Source organism: Sceloporus occidentalis, unplaced genomic scaffold (assembly GCF_023333645.1).
Source record: "Sceloporus occidentalis isolate IW3139 unplaced genomic scaffold, rSceOcc1.0.p SCAF_5, whole genome shotgun sequence".
Classification (NCBI taxonomy): Eukaryota; Metazoa; Chordata; class Lepidosauria; order Squamata; family Phrynosomatidae; genus Sceloporus; species Sceloporus occidentalis.
In genome coordinates this window covers 24,932,391-24,951,193 of record NW_028316985.1, presented here as the reverse complement: position 1 = coordinate 24,951,193, position 18,803 = coordinate 24,932,391, and the positions used below count along the sequence as shown (strand labels likewise).

Sequence of the window (18,803 nt, the reverse complement as noted above, 5' to 3'; positions counted from 1 at the left end):
ACTCCCTCCGACTTCATTTTAAGCACACACAATGTGTGACAAGCAATACCTCTCATGTGTTTGAACATTTGTGAATTTATCCCATCATTCTGCCACAGAGCATAGGGTGATATATACGGGATTATCACATTTTATTCTCACAACCCTCCTGAGAAGTAGGTTAGACAGGGAGAAACATGTCCACAGCCAGCCTATCAGTCTTAGGGCCAATCTCCCTGATATACGAGCAACACTCTTGTCTACTACACCACACTGACTTTCAGCTTTTTCAGTAAAATAATATTTACCAAATCTAAGACATTCAAGTGGGACTTAAAAAATGCACACACACAGTGCATAAGATGTTTCATACTGGTACAAGTGCAAGAGCATACACTTTCAAATGATATTCAGTTGAAACAGCATAGTAGAAAATTGTCAGACAGTAAGGTGGTTCCTCCTACAGACGCTATGTTCACAAAACATGTACTTCGTGTGTATTTCTTTACTATTCTCACAGCTTGCCTTTCTTCTAAACAATCCATAAAGTTGTATATATCCCCTTTTTTTCATTAGGCTTTGAGTTAGGCTAGGCTGAAAAACAGTAAGCTCAAAGTCACTAAGTGAATTTCATAACTAAGTAAGCATTCTAACCAAAGTCTCCCCTTGATCTAGCCTGGCATTCAAACCAAGACAGTGGTCTGATATCAGTTATAGTTTGCATATGTTACTCTTATAATATTCAATCCCATATCCCTTGCATTAAAACATTTAAATTTTTACAAGGCTTTGTTTGCACTTTTTTGAGAATAAAAATTCAATCTCATCTTCAAACATGCCAGTGCTCCTGGTTGTCAATAATCATATTGAACATACATTCCTATATGAGCTTCAAGAGCAGTTGACTGCTTCATGCATGGCCGTGATGATTTTGCAGAAGCTAGTTTAGCTTAAAAATAATTAATAATGTCTTATTGAAGAAAAAGTAATGGTTCTAACTTGGTACTAGAGACAACTCATTTCTAAAGGCCATGTATGGAATATACAAGAACGATTTTTTACTTCCAAGTCATCTTATTAAGCAATTCAAAATCCTGCTAAAATTTATTTTTAATAGTTCATGAGGACTACTATCACAGTAGTGGACATCAGATGTGTTGGGCTAATTGTAAGCTGCCCGAATTCCCAGTGATTGGGAAGCATATAAATAAATCCTATTATTATTATTATTCTTTCAGAGGTATGTGGTGAAGGTATGTGGCCCCTGTGGTCTCTTCCAACTCTATGAGAGTTGTAGTCCAACCCATCTGGATGACACCGGATTGTAGACAGAAGCTTTGAAACGTAAAACCCGGAAGAGGAAATTTCATGCATGCCAAAAAGGTTACCAATAACCATGCTCTATAAGTCCCATCTGCAGTAAAGGCATTCATATTATAGAACATGTGTATTATAACCTCCTTTTTGTATGGAGTTCAGCAACTGGGAGCTTTCAAGATCAACTTCATTGATGGTCTAACTAAGGATATCTTAATACTATTGATATACAGTCGTCCCTCCGTTCTTGCAGTTTTGGAAACCGCGCCCCTTGCTTATGCACGAGGGATGAATAGAGGAGGAAAAAATGGGGCATGTGCCCAAGGTGCGCATGCGCTCCCACAGGGACGCACCTATATTCAGGGCTTGAATATATGGAAAACTCCATTTTTGCGGGGTGGTGGTGCTCTGGAACGGGTCCCCTGTGAAAACAGAGGGTCAACTGTCATTGGCAAGCAAAATTGTGCTAAAATGGAACACTGCTGTCGCAGCTAGGAAAACTGGCATTTAAGTGAGGTAAAAAGACAGAAGTTTGTATTTAAAGACTTGATTACCAAGGACCAGGGAAAGTGACATTCATAAACCAGTTTCAATCTGGCCCATCTTCTTATTTAATTTATTGAATAATTATTGCTTTTGGAACATTGTAAAAACAAGTAACTTTGAATAAGTACATGTGTGATCAATATTAACTTTAGACAACAATCTTCAAATGTAAAATGCTTTATGTGCTTTTTTAAAAAAGCCATTTGAAATAAGATAGTAGGCACCATGCAAACAGACTAGCAACCCTTTTAAAGCACTATAGTAGTTTTTAGTAGGAAGTAACCCTACTGTAGTACAGAGAACTGCAGCTGAAAGATTTGATTATGAAAACAGTAGCCATTAAGTCCAACATATGAACAGGCTAGATGGAGTAGTTCCTTCCCTGACATATGCACAAATATCTGCAGGGAGAGGCAAGGCTCGTCCTACAATTAAGCAGAGTGAGACTGCTTCAGGCAGCAGATATTTGAAGTTGGCAGAAAGATGTTAAAGAAAGTCGTGTGCCATATGGCTTGCTCTGTAATTCCTAGCTTGTTGAGTACTCTAGATGGAGGATATTCTCCAACTGCCCATACTGAAGCAAGATTCAACTGCCATTTGAACATGGAATAGGAGGGGGCATCATTTTGTTTTCACTTCAGTCAGTAAAATGTTTTGGGCTGGCCCTGAGAAGCTCTCTAAATTTACAGCTGTAGGGGGTGAAAGCTTTCACATGATCTGTAGAGGAGGGGTGAACTACAGACCCATTCAAATGATGGACTTCCTTTGATGAACAGTATCTGAACAGGGCTACTATAATGTCAGCACTGGTAAACTCAAGGAGGAATTTGCATTAAGAGGTCACCAATGGATCTCGCTATTAAATGCACTTAGAATTCCTCAATTTATTCCTCTCGAATTAGATAAGGAAGGAAGCAAACAACTGAGGGTGACTGGTCATGAATATGGGAAATTAATTCCTCGTTCAGAGCGAGAATATTCAACCATATTTCTGTACCTGCAACGATCTCCGTAAGCACAGCATCCTCGCTGAAAATACCTGCATACCATGGCAGACTGACTAGTGTAGAGATCATGGGAGTAACGGCAGTTGTCTCCCTCCTTGCAAACGCCATGCATGAAATACCTGAAAGACAGAGCATTGCAAAGATGGCTCAAGCAGAAAGGTGAACATTCTCTAGAGTCTAGAAGTTTTAAAGGGATACCATTTTGCTTGGTACAAAGAAGTGACAAGTAATGCTGAATAATCTAGCATGACAAAACTTCAGATTTTGTGACTAAGAACTATTGGCCTAGCTATCCCTTATGGATGTCTAATCCACCACATCTAATAGGAGCAAATTTCCTAAATATGTATTTTGTGAAAGAGTACATGATTAGGCCTGTTTTGAATCCAGGCCCATCTGTGTCACTGGATAATGCACTTCTCTCCCTCCCCACAATTAACTTATTGATGCAAAATTATGAGGGTGTATCTTTCCTTCAAAGAATTTTCCAGGACACTGTTTCTGAGCAACTGCCCTTGAAGGGAAGGGGGCAAGGACTTTGTTCTGGCCAGACTCCAACAGGAAAAGATGAATAAAAATCCAACTCTTGTGCCTCTAGCTTTTAATCTCATTACATAATCAACCCAACCTTTCAGAGATATATGTATTACTTCCCATTTCTTAATTATCACTGTTAGCCAAGTTGTACAATTTTATTTCCTCTGACCCTTTGAAGTACAATCTTGCACCTCAAAAGAATTCATCTAGTGAAGATGGGGGAAATGTTCACACTAGCCATATTCAGCCCCAAGCACCATTTTTGCAGTTTGCAAAAACCCCTCTCCAACCAAATTTTAAATTAGTGTAACAGCTGATTTTTAACTGGAAAATCAAATTGCACTGGAGAACCAAATTGCATTTTACTGACCATCCTTTACTGCTTTTGTTCCCAAATCCACAAATAGTTTTGTGGATTTTGGATGCTGTTGTCCTTTGCTACATGGCCAACATGGCTACGCCTAGATATGCCTTTGTTCCTAGATAACTCTAGTCATTTGGATGCGGGCTGCTTTGATAATGTATAGATCCTCTTCCTTACATCAAAACCTTTTCTCTCCTGCTTCATACTTTTAAAACCACCTTTGCCTGAAGAGGAAATGCTTCCAAACCTTGCACAAGAAATTTTATGTCTGTGAAGTCAAAGGCTTTCATGACCAGCAACCATAGTTTTTTGTGAGTTTTTCAGGCTATGTGAAGAGTTTATTCCTGAAGTTTCACCAGCATCTGTGGCTGGCATCTTTACAGAATTCTCTAAAGATGCCAGCCACAGGTGCTGGCAAAATGTCAGGAATAAACTCTTCTAGAACATGGCCACATAGCCCAAAAAACCCACAAAATCTAATTTTATGTCTTTTTGTTTAGTCTAACAGAAATATTTTAAATACTCTTAATGCAGTAGATCCTGTTTGATTTTTTTTAAATGAATATTGATCCAGCACTCCAATCTGTCAAGATCATTTGAATTCTGATCCTTTCCAGTGGGGTATTCATTACCAACTCACCCCCATTTGGTGTCATCTGTAAATCTGATGAACATACACTGTATGTCATTACTCAACTTATTGATAAAGATGTTGAGCAATGACAGCACAGATGCCTGCGACACCCCATTAGTTACTTCTCTCCAAGATGAAGATTATGGAAAGCTACCTCTGAGGAAGAAAGCCCTATGAAATTCATAGTTGCCATAAGTCAACAAGTGACATGAACACACACACTTTTTTAAAAAAGACTATTACAACAATAATCAATAGGACTGCATTGTCCTCTATGTCAGTTTGGCTATTTTCGCCATCTCCATTGCCTTCCATAATACTGTCTCCCTCCCCCATGATCCATTTAGGAACAATACACCTATTAGCAACTATTGTCCATGATAAATGTCTATGTTCACCAATTGCTTATGGACAATAAACCATATTTTAGCCTTATATGAATGAGGTGCAGTGAGCCTTAGGCTCACACCCCCTATCTGGTGGAGCTATTAGAAAGAGCTCAGATACTTTTGCTTTGGGTTTTAACTAACTACTGTTCAGTGTTACAGTGGTATTTGGGTCAGTCTGAAGTACAGTTTATCAAAACACATCCAATCTTGGTTGAAGAATCTCACTTACTTCAATAAACCAACTATTTCATGTGTGTATTTTTAAACAACATAGTTGAGACTAACCACAATTAAGGGTTCAGAAATAACACTAAATTGCAAGCAACTAAAAATGGAAGCAGAAGTTTCTGTTCTTCTCCTCATAGCAAAGTTGGAGGAGGAGATAGAAGAAAAGAAGCCTGAAGCTTGTACATGCAAAAGCAAACCATAGTTTGCTGAACTGCAACTAGTCACTGAGTGTTTACATGAGCCCCACATCATAGCATTAACTGAGATATTTTCTCTCTAAGAGATGACACAGGCTGTTTTAACTTCGGTAGATACGTCTGCTGAATCATTCTTTTCATGTTGCACCCTTTGTTTTTAATTTTATTATTATTTTTTGTTCATGCCAAATGTAACCTATAATATAAGCAAGGCTATGGAACCTCCACCTGCAAATCAGTTTGTGATGGCATCGTGTCTGGGGAATGATGGCCTAAATATCCTAAAGGCACCAGATCCTCTTCGATCTTGGAAGCTAAGCAGGGTGAGCCCTTGTTAGTACTTGGATGGGAGACCACCAACAAATACCAGCTGCTGCATTTCAGAGGAATGAACTGGCAAAACTATCTCTGAGAATTTGTTGCCTAAGAAAACATGAGGTCGCCATAAGATGACAGGTGTCATGAAGCTACGCACACATAGGGAATCATTAATGGAAATAATTAAAAATGTGGGAGGCAAATCAGCCCAAGATTCATTTTTGAAGAAACTTTCAATTGATCTCTAGAAGGTTCAAAAGGCTTTTGTTTACTTACACAAGATTTACTGACCTGTGGTCATGGTTTTGGAGAAAAGGTTTGCTGAAGCATTTTGAATGGTATTTCTTTTTCTGAGTACAAAAACCTACCCCTATTTTCTCCGTGATATTTCTGCCTCTGTTAGCAAATTTTCTCTTTTAAGGCAGTAATACCAACAAGTTATGCTGAGTTTATTTGGTAAAGAAAACTTGGGTAATTTAAAAAAATCTAGAATTCTAAATGTACTTACAAATTCTGCTGAGATATGTGATAAAATATAACATGCCTGTAAACTTTGATTGGCTCATTAATTTGCTTACGGTTTTAGTGGATTAATTGATGGGACTATATTTTATTTTTAAAATGTACATATTAAATAAAGGGCACCCTTTTTTACTGAGTCATTTGATTCTGGTATGTTATAATTTATTTTAGCACTAACTGAGGTTTGGCAAACACCACACCAAACTTTCTTAAAGTGAAAGTTTCCAGAATGCTGGGTGTTCTTCAGAAATTTAGTAGCAACTTTAAAATGAACCATCCTCATAATAGTTACAGAAATACAACCAACCCTCAATTTCTGTAATTTTTCTTTGCTGAACCATCTGGTTTTATTAGGATATGAATCTACCTCTTAAATATAGCTTCGAGAATGAAATGATGCTACAGTAAATTGAAAATATGAACTTGACATCTCATTTTCATTAGACTGGGTTTCACAGTCACACAGTTAAAATGGAAAAAATATGATGCTGGGTTGGCATCACCTGCCTTGATTCAATCCTGTTGTGCATGGATGAGATTAAAACAATGGCAATACCACCTAAATGTCCATGGTTGCAACAGTAGTGGACAATCAATAGATTTGTTTAGTACTCCTTTTTCATATTGAAAAGAACTCTTCATATAGAATAATTCTAACACTCACAAATACTCTTTGGGCTATACTAAGTATCTGAGTCTTCCAAACAAGTTTTGAAGTTTATCAAAGAAGGTCTTGTCAAGAGAACTCGTGGGTGGGTGGGTGTCCCACAGCTTTCACCAGCACTTCCACAAAATACAACTAGCAGTAACATCAGTTTATTATTAACTTGTAAAAACAGAAGGAAACTGAAAACACTGCTAATGGTGTGTGTGCATATATGTGCCTTGAAGTCGCCTGCCAACTTATAAACAACCACATGAATGTTATAAGTTTTTCTTAGGCAAACAATACTTAGGCGTGGCTCTGCCAGTTCCTCCCTTTGAAATATAGCCTACAGCACCTGGTGTTTGCTGGTAGTCTCCCACGCAAGTACTGACCAGGGCTGACCTTGCTTAGCTCCCAAGATCAGAGAGGATCTGGTGGCTTCAGGGTATTTTGGACCTGACCATAAGAGAGGACCTTGTAAAGTCCAGCTGAGAAGAAGTATTGCTCAATCATCAGACTTTGAAAGAAGAAATGTTACAAGTAATACCTGTGACATTACTTTTGAATAACAATGTTACTAATGCAGGCGCTTTTTAAAAAGTATTGTAGAAACTATTAACACGTTACTTTTTTCTCATGCAAGGATTTGAAGCCATTTATAACATTTTTAAGTATAGTAGTTACTTAAATAACTAAAAATTCATGAGTAACAAGTAATAAAATAAGTTCCTCTTAATGTGTAATGGCAACATGAAGCCTTCTACAGTGGGTCCTTGGTATCCGGTGGGGTTTGGTTCGAGGACCTCCCATGGATAACAAAATCCATGGATGCTCAAGTCCCATTAAATACAATGGCTTAGCAAAATGGTGTCCCTTAAACAGCGGACCCTTGTTATCCGCTGGGGTTTGGTTCCAAGATCTCCAGTGGATAACAAAATCTGTGTATGCTCAAGTCCCATTAAATATAATGACATAGCAAAATGGTGTCCCTTACAAAAATTGGAAAATCAAGGTTTGAAATTTGAAATGTATACTTTTTTTTTGAACATTTTCAAACCATGGATGCTTGAATCAGTGTATAAAAAATCCATGTATAAGAAGGGCCGACTGTATAAAATTGCAAAATCAAGGTTTGCTATTTGGAATTCATATATTTTAAAAAATATTTTCAAGCCATAAATGCTTGAATCCGTGGATAAAAAATCCATGGATACAGAGGGCTGACTGTACAAAGAACACGAAATATGATCTAGGCTCTATCACTTTAGGACTGTTCAACAGTAAGACAGTAACAAACATTTAAAAATGGAGTGCATCTCCCTGGTAATCCTTATTGTATATGATGTCTTCCATCTCTTTCACATTAAACAGTAGAATGAGATATGAAACCTTTAAAAGTACTTAAAATGAAAGATATGCCAGATTATGAGACTCAGACACCCAGATTGCACATATGTCAAGAGCAACACACTTTTGGTATTAGTCACAAACATATTTACATTTCAAGTGTCAGAAAAACAATAGGTGTCTCAACATTAAATTTTCCTTGCACTTTCTAAAAATAGTTATTCCATCCATCTCTGGCATCCTTCAGAATCTGATTTCAGAAGACTTTACCTGTTTGCTTAAAGTTTTACAACAATAGTTTCAAGGTGTGCTCATGAAAACTCTGGGGTCCTTAAAAGCTCATCAAGGATTAAGAGAGAAGACTAATTTTGCCTCAATGATAGTATTCCAACCCACAACCAAAAATGTTGGGTGTTTTAACATTGACATGGTTGTCTGTTGGCTCTCTGAACCTAGAATGTTTGAAAGCCAATACATCACTAGTCCTCTAATACGGGAGAGGACAGATTTCTCTCTCAGATGAATGAATCTGTTGATCATCACTTAATCTGCAAGTCAAACAATAAATCTATAGGTCACTTTCATACATTACAATTCCCCGCTAGTCTTTATACAGCAAGACACAACATTTGTCTTAACATGTGAAATTCAAGGGAGATATTTTGGGCATTTTAGATATATCAGTTTGACACCACTGGACAGAACAGCTGCTTAAGCTACGAGCTTGATGTGCAAAACCTCTAAGAAATCCCACTCACTGTGTTTAACTCATTATGGCCTAAATCCAATTGCTAGTCCCAAATAGAGCAAACATCATGTATGAATGAGTTTTATGTAAGTGTTGATTTACCATTCAGGAATTGATCCAATTCATCTATTCTAGCTGGAACTAGCAATTGGATTTAGGCCTATGGTGACCTTGCAGTTCTGAAATCAAATTATATCCATGCACAAAAGTATGCAGCTTCAGACCTGGAACAAGTGGATTAAGTAGCTCCAACAAGAACAAATAAAAAAGGATAAAAGGATACCAAAAACATGCTCAAGAGCAGAAGGCAGTCTGCAATTGTTCATAGGAAGCTTGGCTGCTTTGCAGCCAGCTGAAACACTAACTTGAAGGATGTTCTCTTTATAGAGATTTCAGTACCTTAACTGATCCATCTGCTTTGAAATGTGCTGCTGGATTTTAAATCAACTTCAGATTTAAAAAGACAAGACCTTGACTATCCTGTTAACAAAGAGATATGGGGAGAGAAAGTGGGGGCAGTCTTGAGGCAGGTTTAAGATAGAGGAGATGGGGCTGATAGATGGTGGGAAATGCACATAACTTTTTTGCTATGACTGAAGTGGAGAGTTTTTAAAAATCTTTGACTGTTTCAATTTTATCAATGCTTCCTACCCTTATGTAAAAGTTTGAAAGCTTTCATCCAGTGTTCTAGGCAGAATGGAAAATACAAACAACTTTAATCACCTATGTGACTGTCAAATACGGTAGCAATATTCAATCTTTTGAACTCTTGCCTTCTCTGCAGTAGTATTTCCTCTATGCAGATTTCACTCCAAAGTGGCCTACCTCAAACTCAATCACTGTACAGATGCTTCAGACCAGCTACTTGAATCCACTTCAATTTAACAATGACCTGATATAAGCCCAAAATATAGCCATGGCTTAAGTCTTTGGAAATTGCATAGTTAGGAACATAGTTAGGATCGATAGTGTCCATGTTGCTTGAAATTAAGTGCTTAACATCAGTAGCTTTAGAGTTTAAAAATAATTTGAACTGCATTTTACTACATCAACACCCCTTAATTAACTATTTCTATTTTAACCATCACAACAGCCGCTTAGCAGTTCAATCTTGAATAAAAGAAGACAAATTATACAGTGCATCCTTTTCTACATAGAAAAGGTCACATTGTTATCTCTTCTACAAACTTGGGCCTCATTTATTTTGTCACAAACATCAGTATGGACATTTGTGAAATCATATATCACTTTATTACCTGATGGTTCTATCTTGCCCTTTACGCAGATTTACATTTTTTTAAACTACTTCAGAACCCATCATTCTTATTCTACAAACCACTAACTGCCTGTTGGGACTCAACAGGGAGATGAAGCTGCCACCATCTCAAAAGTTAGGCAGACACACTGTGGCTTAGTTCTTCCATGAGTCAGCAGGATGGAAGGGAAATGCCAATGGTTTTAATAATCCCAGTCTGGAGTTTGTCACAGCTATTAAGCAAGAGGGGAAATATATTCTTCCTTAAAAATGAAATAGGCAGGCACAAACCTAGAAGTGCCCTCTTTTGGGAAGCAATTGCAACAAACCAGGGAGAGAGACTGAGGCCCAGGTGTTCTGCATCTCTGTCTGAAGGTAACTCTCAGGGACATGAGAGACATTCAAACATGGAACTTGAAAATTCACTGTCAGCCAGTCAAAACAGGGTTGTCAGCAAAGGCCAAGAACAAGGTAGCATCTCCATCCTGGAATTCTTAAAAGATTGTAAAAGACATGCAATTCAGTTTCGTGTATTGGTTATGCATAAGTGCAACCAAAAGAAGTCTCATTGTCCAGGCTCCTACAAGTTGTTCTAGGCTTCTAAGAATTAGCAAAGAATTAGATACAGATCTCTGTACTTTTTCAAACAAGGAGGAATACAATTGAAAGGTAATACTTTGAAATTTCTTGTGTTCCCAAAAAACAAGACAAGAGTCCAGTTTAAGTCCTGGTTTGTTCTGTGATCTAGTACTCTGCCATGCAAAATAACTTATCCAGGGGTAGATGTGTTGGCCATACAGAAAAGCACAGTATCATCCAAATTCCACAAGTTTTTGGCCCTATCACAAGGTATCACTGTCTTGTGGAGCAGGCAAAATAACTGTTAATGATGAATTCATGAATTCATACTTCTGCCAGGCATATCGTTAGGGTGACATAAAGAGCAATAATATTATGCATATTTGCATTTATTGTTGTGTGCCTTCAAGTCATTTCTGACCTATAGTGACCCTTGGAAGAATCTATTCAGATGGGCTTTGACTTTGCCTTCCTCTGAGGTTGAGTGTTACTTGGCAAGGTCACCCAGTGGGTTTCAATGGCTGAGCAGGGATTTGATCTCTGGTTTCCCAACACTGAAATCACTATACACCACCAGCTCCTTATTTAGCTACATATATAGATAAAACTGAGAGCTATAATGCAGGCATACATTGGAACTTCCTAATATGCACATTTTAACAACAGATATTTTATTTATTAGTTATAGAACAGCAGAAATGAATGACATTTGAAGCAGGCAGAAGTTACATCAAATGTCACTTCATACATAACATATGTTACAGTTCTGAGTTTTCTAATGTACAACCAGAAAACTAAAAGGGCACTGTGTGCATTCTACATCACAGTCTTAGATGGATACTAATTTTCAGGTGTCACTTTTTAATGTTGCTCAGTAGTTGTGGACATAATCCACTGGATAGGTAGAATGGAAACATAATTACATAACTATCTGGAGCAGTAACCTCTAATTTTAATAATTACACAAGAGCATAAACAAATATTTCCTGCCCTCTCCCCAAAGTTCAGCCCCACCCTGGCAATCTCTCTCCTTTGTTCCTTTTGTTCTCATAAATACAAGTTACCTCTCATTTTGCTCTACATTTCCTGTGACAATAAATGTCTCCAATTTGTCAAAATGAGAGGAAGGGCAAGAGATAAATTTGTAATTGTCTACTATAAAGGGGGGGGGGGGGGGGAAATAGGCAGAAAAAACTGGTCCTATGGGGCCAAGAATGATCTAAGGAGGCAGAGAAATTTTAAAATGCTTTCAAATAATAAAGACTTGTATCCAAAACACACTGCAGAAACAATCCAATTTAAGACCACTTTAACTGCCCTGGCTGAATGCTAGGGATTTCTGGGAACTGTAGGGTTTTTTGAGACATTTAGCCTTCTCTGTCAGAGAGCTCTAATGCCACAATAAACTAAAATTCCCAGGATTCCCTAGCACTGAGCCAGGGCAGTTAAAGCGGTCCTAAACTGGATTATTTCTGCAGTGTGTTTTGGACCTTACTCTCATTGTGTGAAGAAGAACCAAAGCATCAGCATCTAGCACCGTACAGACTAAAAGACTATGTTGTGGATAGTAAAGATAAATCAACTGTACGTTGTAGAATTTGACTCTTTATGCTTTCTTACAGATTTTGAGTTTCACAGAGAGTAATGCCAGCAATGGCTATTAACCATGATGGCCATATATAACCTATAGTATTGGAGGCAGTATGCTGATTGCTAAGAGCATACAAGTGTGAGTGTGTGTGCGCACGCACCTTCAAGTCACCTGTTGGCTTATGAAACCCCCATGAATTTCACAGAGCTTTTTTTTAAGACCAGGAATATTCAGAGGTGATTTTGCCAGTTTCTTCCTCTGAAATATAGCCTATAGCTTCCCAGGTACTAACCAGGAAGACAGTACAGTATTTTCCCTGTATCCTGCCCATGGATTTCCCACAGGTATCTGAATGACCACCATGGAAAGCACAATGCTCTCAAAGAGATAGGTCTCAGGCCTGATCCATCTCAGCAGTTCTTAAATTCAACACTACTATGGCTTTATAAATTCACAATGCACCAAAGGTGCTTAAGGGATATGTATTGCACTATCACATCACTCCAGCCACAAAGGTTTGGCTCTTAACATTTAAACAAACATGGTCCCTGAAATCAGTCACTCAAAGTATTCAGTGAGGATGAAGAGCTCCCTAGCTGAGTGCTCCTACCTAAACTACAAATCTTGGGGTCCCACAGGATGTCGCCATGGCCGTTAAAGTGGAATACAGTGCTGCAACAGTGTAATGTGCTAAAGCTCTATGTCGAGCTTTTGAAAACTCAGAAGTCATGAACATGGTTTTGTAACTCAGTAGCTATAAGAAACACAGCTGTCCCATACTTCACCAGCATTATCCCTAACTATTCTGTTAAAAAAACCTGTCTCTTTAATAGTTCTCATTTCAGAAAGTCCTGTCTCACACACAGTGCTTATTCTCCACCCCATTAAACTGCCCTGGTGGCGCAGTGGTTAAATGCCTGTGCTGCAGCCATTCACTCAAAACCACAAGGTTGCAAGTTCAAGACCAGCAAAAGGGCCCAAGCTTGACTCAGGCCTGCAACCTTCCGAGGTCGCTAAAATGAGTACCCAGACTGTTGGGGGCAAATTAGCTTACTTGCTAATTAGCTTACTTGCTGTTCACCGCTATGATCTTTGGAATAGCGGTATATAAATAAAACAAACTATTATTATTATAATTATATTAGTAATAAGATTTCCCCCCTCTTTTTTGACAGATGGGTTAATGGCATTTTATCACATTCTTCCCTTCCTACCCTATTTTGTTTCTTTGCTACTCCCAGTTTCTGTTTCAAACCAAGATATTTGACAGCAAAGACCTGTCCAAGGTCTTTATTTATCATGTCCTATATTAAATAATGAGATACACTTCAGTATACAGATACTTCATCTGAACAGAAGAAAACCTCAAATATTATTCTGAATTCGATCTATTCTGCTCTGCATTTTGAAAATGCCTATAACATGACCTAAGGTTAAATAACTGTGACCACAGCTGTAGATGATTTATAGAATACTAAGAGCAGGACTGAGCACTTCCCAAATTAGAGGAAGAACTGGAACTGAGGAAGTATTTATCATAGTCTAAGAACAGAAATGAGAAAAATGTTACAAATACTTTACGTAAATCATGAGAGTTTAGTAGAAGCCAAGATTCAGAACCCTCTGGACAAGAACTATGCTACTTCTGTGTGTTCATTACAACACGTAACACACACACAGCATTAAGTATTAAAATAGTAACCAAATCTCATCCATTTGGTTATCTTTTATCTGAACTTGAAGCCACCAACACAGTCTTATCTAATCTCCAGAAGTCCTCGTCAGAAGCAATGAAGATGGTGGTAATGGGATGAATGAATGAATGAATGTTTATTTCTAGACCGCTATTCCTTAGAGATCAAATGCTTCCAAAAGCCATGAATGACAGAACGAATCTAGAATAAGTTTTGGGTGCAATACTCCATACATGCTAGAGTAGCATAGTGTGTCACCTCCCAGTTTACTAAACCCTTACTATCTGGTAGCCCTAACTTTATTTTAGAGTTTCAGCACCTGCTGAAGGGTTCTGATAGTGCAGCAAGGTGCATACCTATCCCCCAGCCACTGTTAAAGAATAGAGTGGCCTGCAATGACAAAGAAATCCACTGATTCTGTACTAAGTCAGATTTAAGCATAGCAACACAGTCTTTCTCTTACTTCAAAATAACTCCTTCACACAGGACAACAGTCCAAGGCTGCATCCACACTACAGAAATAATCCAGTTTGACACCATTTTAACTGCCATGACTCAGCTCCCTTCTCCTTTTGTGTCATGTCTTTTTAGATTGTAAGCCCGAGGGCAGGGAACCGTCTAATTAAAAAGATTGTATGTACAGCGCTGTGTAAATTTACAGCGCTTCACAAATAAAGGTTAATAATAATAATAATAATAATAATTCTAGGAACTGTAGTTTTCTGAGACATTTAGCCTTCTCTGTCAGAGCTCTGGTGCCACAGCAAACAATTCCACAGCATGGAGTCAAGCAAGTAAAAGTGGTGTCAAACTGGATTATTTCTGCAGTGCAGATGCAGCCTCAAGTTTGTACTCAGAGACAGCTGTGTTAGGGCCAAAACACACGACAGAAATAATCCAGTTTGAGACCAGTTTAACTGCCCTGGCTCAATGCTATGGAATTCTGTGAACTGCAGATTTGTGAGACATTTAGCCTTCTCTGTCATGGAGTTCTGGTGCCACCACAAACTACAACTCCCAGGATTCCCTAGCACTGAGCCAGGGCAGTTAAAATGGTATCAAATTTCTGCATTATGTATTCAGGATTATTTCATCTGTTTTAGCCTAAACAAAGGTAAGAGGAATCTGGTAGCATCTTTGAGATGTACCAGGAAACTAGTCTACATTTATTTCACCTCAGGGATTTTAACATCTCTACCAATGATTATACAGAGCTTTTATCAACACATACGCATCTGTGCTATCAGATCACTTTATGCTACTTTATGTCCCCCTCATAGGGGGACAACATAATGGAAAACAAGCTGGTAGGTGTCCTCAGATGTTATGCCATATTTATGGTGGGACCTTACAAGAGAAAGAGCTCCACCTAGGAAAATAAACATGAGGAGTACTTAAGATGGATGATACAGAGACAGAAAAGGATCTTGAGAAGGTGCAGGACACACTTGTGGCAGGAGAAGTTAAAAATCAAACCAAAACACCCCACATGATGAGGAATTTCAAACCTGAGCTCTGAGCTGAAAGAGAACATCCCAACACCCACTCCAACCACAGCCAAGCCTCAGGAACCAGTGGGTCCCTTCTGGTTGGGAACCATGGCCTTAAGCAAAAGAACAGTGGAACTAGACAAGATCCTAAAGTTTAAACCTATACAACTGAGCACTAAAGTTAGAATTGTCCAAGCCATCCTATCCCCCATCACCATGTATGAATGTGAGAGTTGGACAGTGAAGAAAGCAGATAGGAAGAAAGTCAACTCATTTGAGATGTGGTGCTGGAGAAGAGTGCTGAGAATACTGTGGAAAGCCAAAAAGACAAACAAATTGGTCCAAGAACAGATCAAGTCAGAAATCTCCCTGGAAGTCAAAATGATGAAACTGGGGCTGTTGTATTTTGGGCACATCATGAGGACTGTTGTTGTGTGCCTTCAAGTCATTTCTGACTTTTGGAGACCCTATGACAACCCTATCATGGTTTTCTTGGCAAGACATGTTCAGAGGAGGTTTGCCATTGACTTCCCCTAAGGCTGAAAGCATATGACTTGACCAAGGTCACCCAGTTGCTTTCATGACTGAGCTGGGAATCAAACTTTGGTCTCCAGAATCACAGTCCAGTTCTCAAACCACTACATCACAAGCAAAGACAATAATGCTAAAGAAGGTAGAAGGCAGTAAAAACAGAGGAAGACTGCAGCCAAATGGATGGACTCAATGGATCAGGTAGAACACAGGCATGAATTTGCAGGACGTGAGCAGAGTTGTTGAGCGCAGGTAAACATGGAGATGTCTCCTCATTCACAGGGTTACCATGAGTCAAAACCAACTCAAAGGCAGATAACAGCAATAAGGAGCAAAGAAGTGGAGGGCAGGGAGTCTTGAAGATGCCTCATCCACCGGGTCGCCATGAGTCAAGGCCGACCCAAGGACCAATAACAACAACGATGTAAGGATGAGGAAAAGCTCTCACAGGCTGCATCCGTACCACAGAAATTAGGCAGTCTGACACCACTTTAACTGCCAAGTCTCAATGCTATGAAAAGGTATAGAAACCATGCCTTATGAGGGACGACTAACGGAGCTGGGGATGTTTAGCCTGGAGAAGAGAAGGTTAAGAGGTGATACGATAGCACTGTTTAGTTTTTGAAGGGGAGTCATATTGAGGATGGAGCAAACTTGTTTTCTGTTGCTCCAGAGTACAAGACACAGAATAATGGATTCAAATTAGAGGAAAAGAGTTTCCACCTAAATATTAGGAAGAACATCCTGACAGTAAAAGCTGTTAGACAGTGGATTATCATGTCTCAGAAAGTGGAGTCTCCCTTCTTTGGAGAGCTCTGGTGCCACAACAAACTATAATCCCAGAATTCTCTAACACTCAGCCTTGGCAATTAAAGCAGCATCAAACCAGACTATTTCTGCCATGCAGATACAGCCAACGGCCCAAAACACACTGAAGAAATAAACCAGTTTGAGACTGCTTTAACTGTCCTGGCTCAGCGCTAGGAAATCCTGGGAAGTGCAGTTTATTGTGGACCAGAGCTCTCTGATAAGGCGATGTCTCACAAAATTACAGTTCCTAGAATTTCCTAGTGCTGAGCCAGGGCAGTTAAAGCAGTCTCAAACTGGCTTATTTCTTCAGTGTGTTTTGGGCCGTTGGCTGTATCTGCAAGGTAGAAATGACCCAGTTAGACACTGCTTTAACTGCCAAGGGTCAAGACCTCAAGGGCCATCCAGTCCAACCCCATTGTGCCATGCAGGAAATCTAAATCAAAGCATCCCCGACAGATGGCCATCCAGCCTCTGTTTAAAGACCTCCAAGGAAGGAGACTCCACTACACTCTGAGGGAGTGTGTTCCACTGTCGAACAGCCCTTACTGTCAAGAAGTTCCTCCTAATGTTGAGGTGGAATCTCTTTTCCTGTATCTTGCATCCACTGCTTCAGGTCCTAGTCTCTGGAGCAGCAGAAAACAAGCTTGCTCCCTCCTCAATATGACATCCCTTCAAATATTTAAACAGGGCTATCATATCACCTCTTAAACCCCTTTTCTCCAGACCCTTCACCATTTTAGTTGCTCTCCTTTGGACACATGGCTCCAGTTTCTCAATGTCCTTTTTGAATTGTGGTGCCCAGAACTGGAGACAATATTCCAGGTGGGGCCTGACCAGAGCAGAATAGAGTGGCACTATACTTCTCTTGATCTAGACACTATACTTCTATTGATGCAGCCTAGAACTGCATTGGCCTTTTTAGCTGCCACATCGCACTGTTGACTCATGTTCAATTTGTGATCTACTTGGGACTCTTAGATCCCTTTCGCATGTAGTCTGTTTAAGCCAGGCATTCCCCATCCTATATCTGTGCATTTCATTCTTCTGCCCTAAGTGCAGTACCTTACATTTCTCCCTGTTGAAGTTCATTCTGTTAGCTGTGGCCCAGCTTTCTAGTCTATTCAGGTCATTTTGAATTTTGATCCTGTCCTCTGGAGTATTATCTATTCCTCCTAATTTGGTGCCATCTGCAAATTCTGTCATCTAAGTCATTGATAAAGATGCTGAATAGCACTGGGCCCAGGACAGAGCCCTTTGGGACCCCAGGGGTCACTTCTCTCCAGCATGAATAGGAGCCATTGCTGAGGAGACGTACTAAAGCACAGGACAGTACTTGCCCATAGAGAAAGCATACCTGTCCACAGAGAATCATGGGGAATCCATGGCCGTAGGGAACCAAGTAACCCACATGACTCCCTATGGGCAGGAATTCCCACTGGTTCCCCTATGGGCAAGTAGCCCTTATGTTTCCCTATGGGCAAGCGACCCCCGTGGTTCTCTATGGGCAAGTCCTGTCCTTTGTTTTAGTCGTTGCCACTGTTGAGCGCCCTTTGGCTTTCGCCCGCTCCAACCAGCTTCAGAGCCATGTCCCAGTTGCCTTGTCTAGTCCCACCTTTTACAGGCTTGTTTGCGAGGATGTCCTGGGGCCTTGTAACGCAGAGGAGAGGGGAGACATGTGGGGCGTTACCTGCAGGCGACCTGCTTGGTCCAACCGCCGCCGCCGCTTCCTCCTCCTCCGGCTCCGGCCGGCGGTGTCTGGGGGGCGGCTGTGGGGAGGCTGGAGGCCGTGGTGGCGGTGGCGGAGGAGGAGGAGGAGGAGGAGACGGCGTCGGCGCTGGAAGCCGCGCCTGGGTTGCTCGCCGCCGCTGTTGTTCCTCCGCCGCCACCGGGGGCCACCGCAGCCTCCGCCATTACTGTTTACCCCACACAGCGATGGCCCCACCGGAACTTCCGGGAGCGCATCCTTCTTCCGGCCGGCTGGTGGGCGGGGCCAACGCCGGTGGGCGGTTCGAGGGGGTCTGAGGGGCGGGGCTTATAGGGCGGCTCTCTGAGGGGAGATGGAAACAAGGCTCTG

The 18,803-nt window shown here is 40.2% G+C and overlaps 1 protein-coding gene across 4 annotated transcripts in view; it reads right to left on the bottom strand.

Annotated features, from left to right (window-relative positions):
- Nucleotides 1-18,803, bottom strand: part of MKRN1 (makorin ring finger protein 1) — a 33,408-nt gene extending 14,605 nt beyond the window's left edge. For 2 of the 4 annotated variants that reach the window (XM_089527903.1, XM_089527905.1), the window contains exons 1-2: nt 18,417-18,793; nt 2,840-2,968 (exon numbers count right to left, since the gene is read on the bottom strand). In XM_089527903.1, coding sequence (XP_089384029.1) covers nt 2,840-2,968; nt 18,417-18,640 — 353 coding nt within the window. In that variant the 5' untranslated portion in view covers nt 18,641-18,793. Of the gene's footprint in view, nt 1-2,839; nt 2,969-18,416 lie in introns of all 4 variants that reach the window. The other 2 variants (XM_089527902.1, XM_089527904.1) reach the window with 2 other exon arrangements.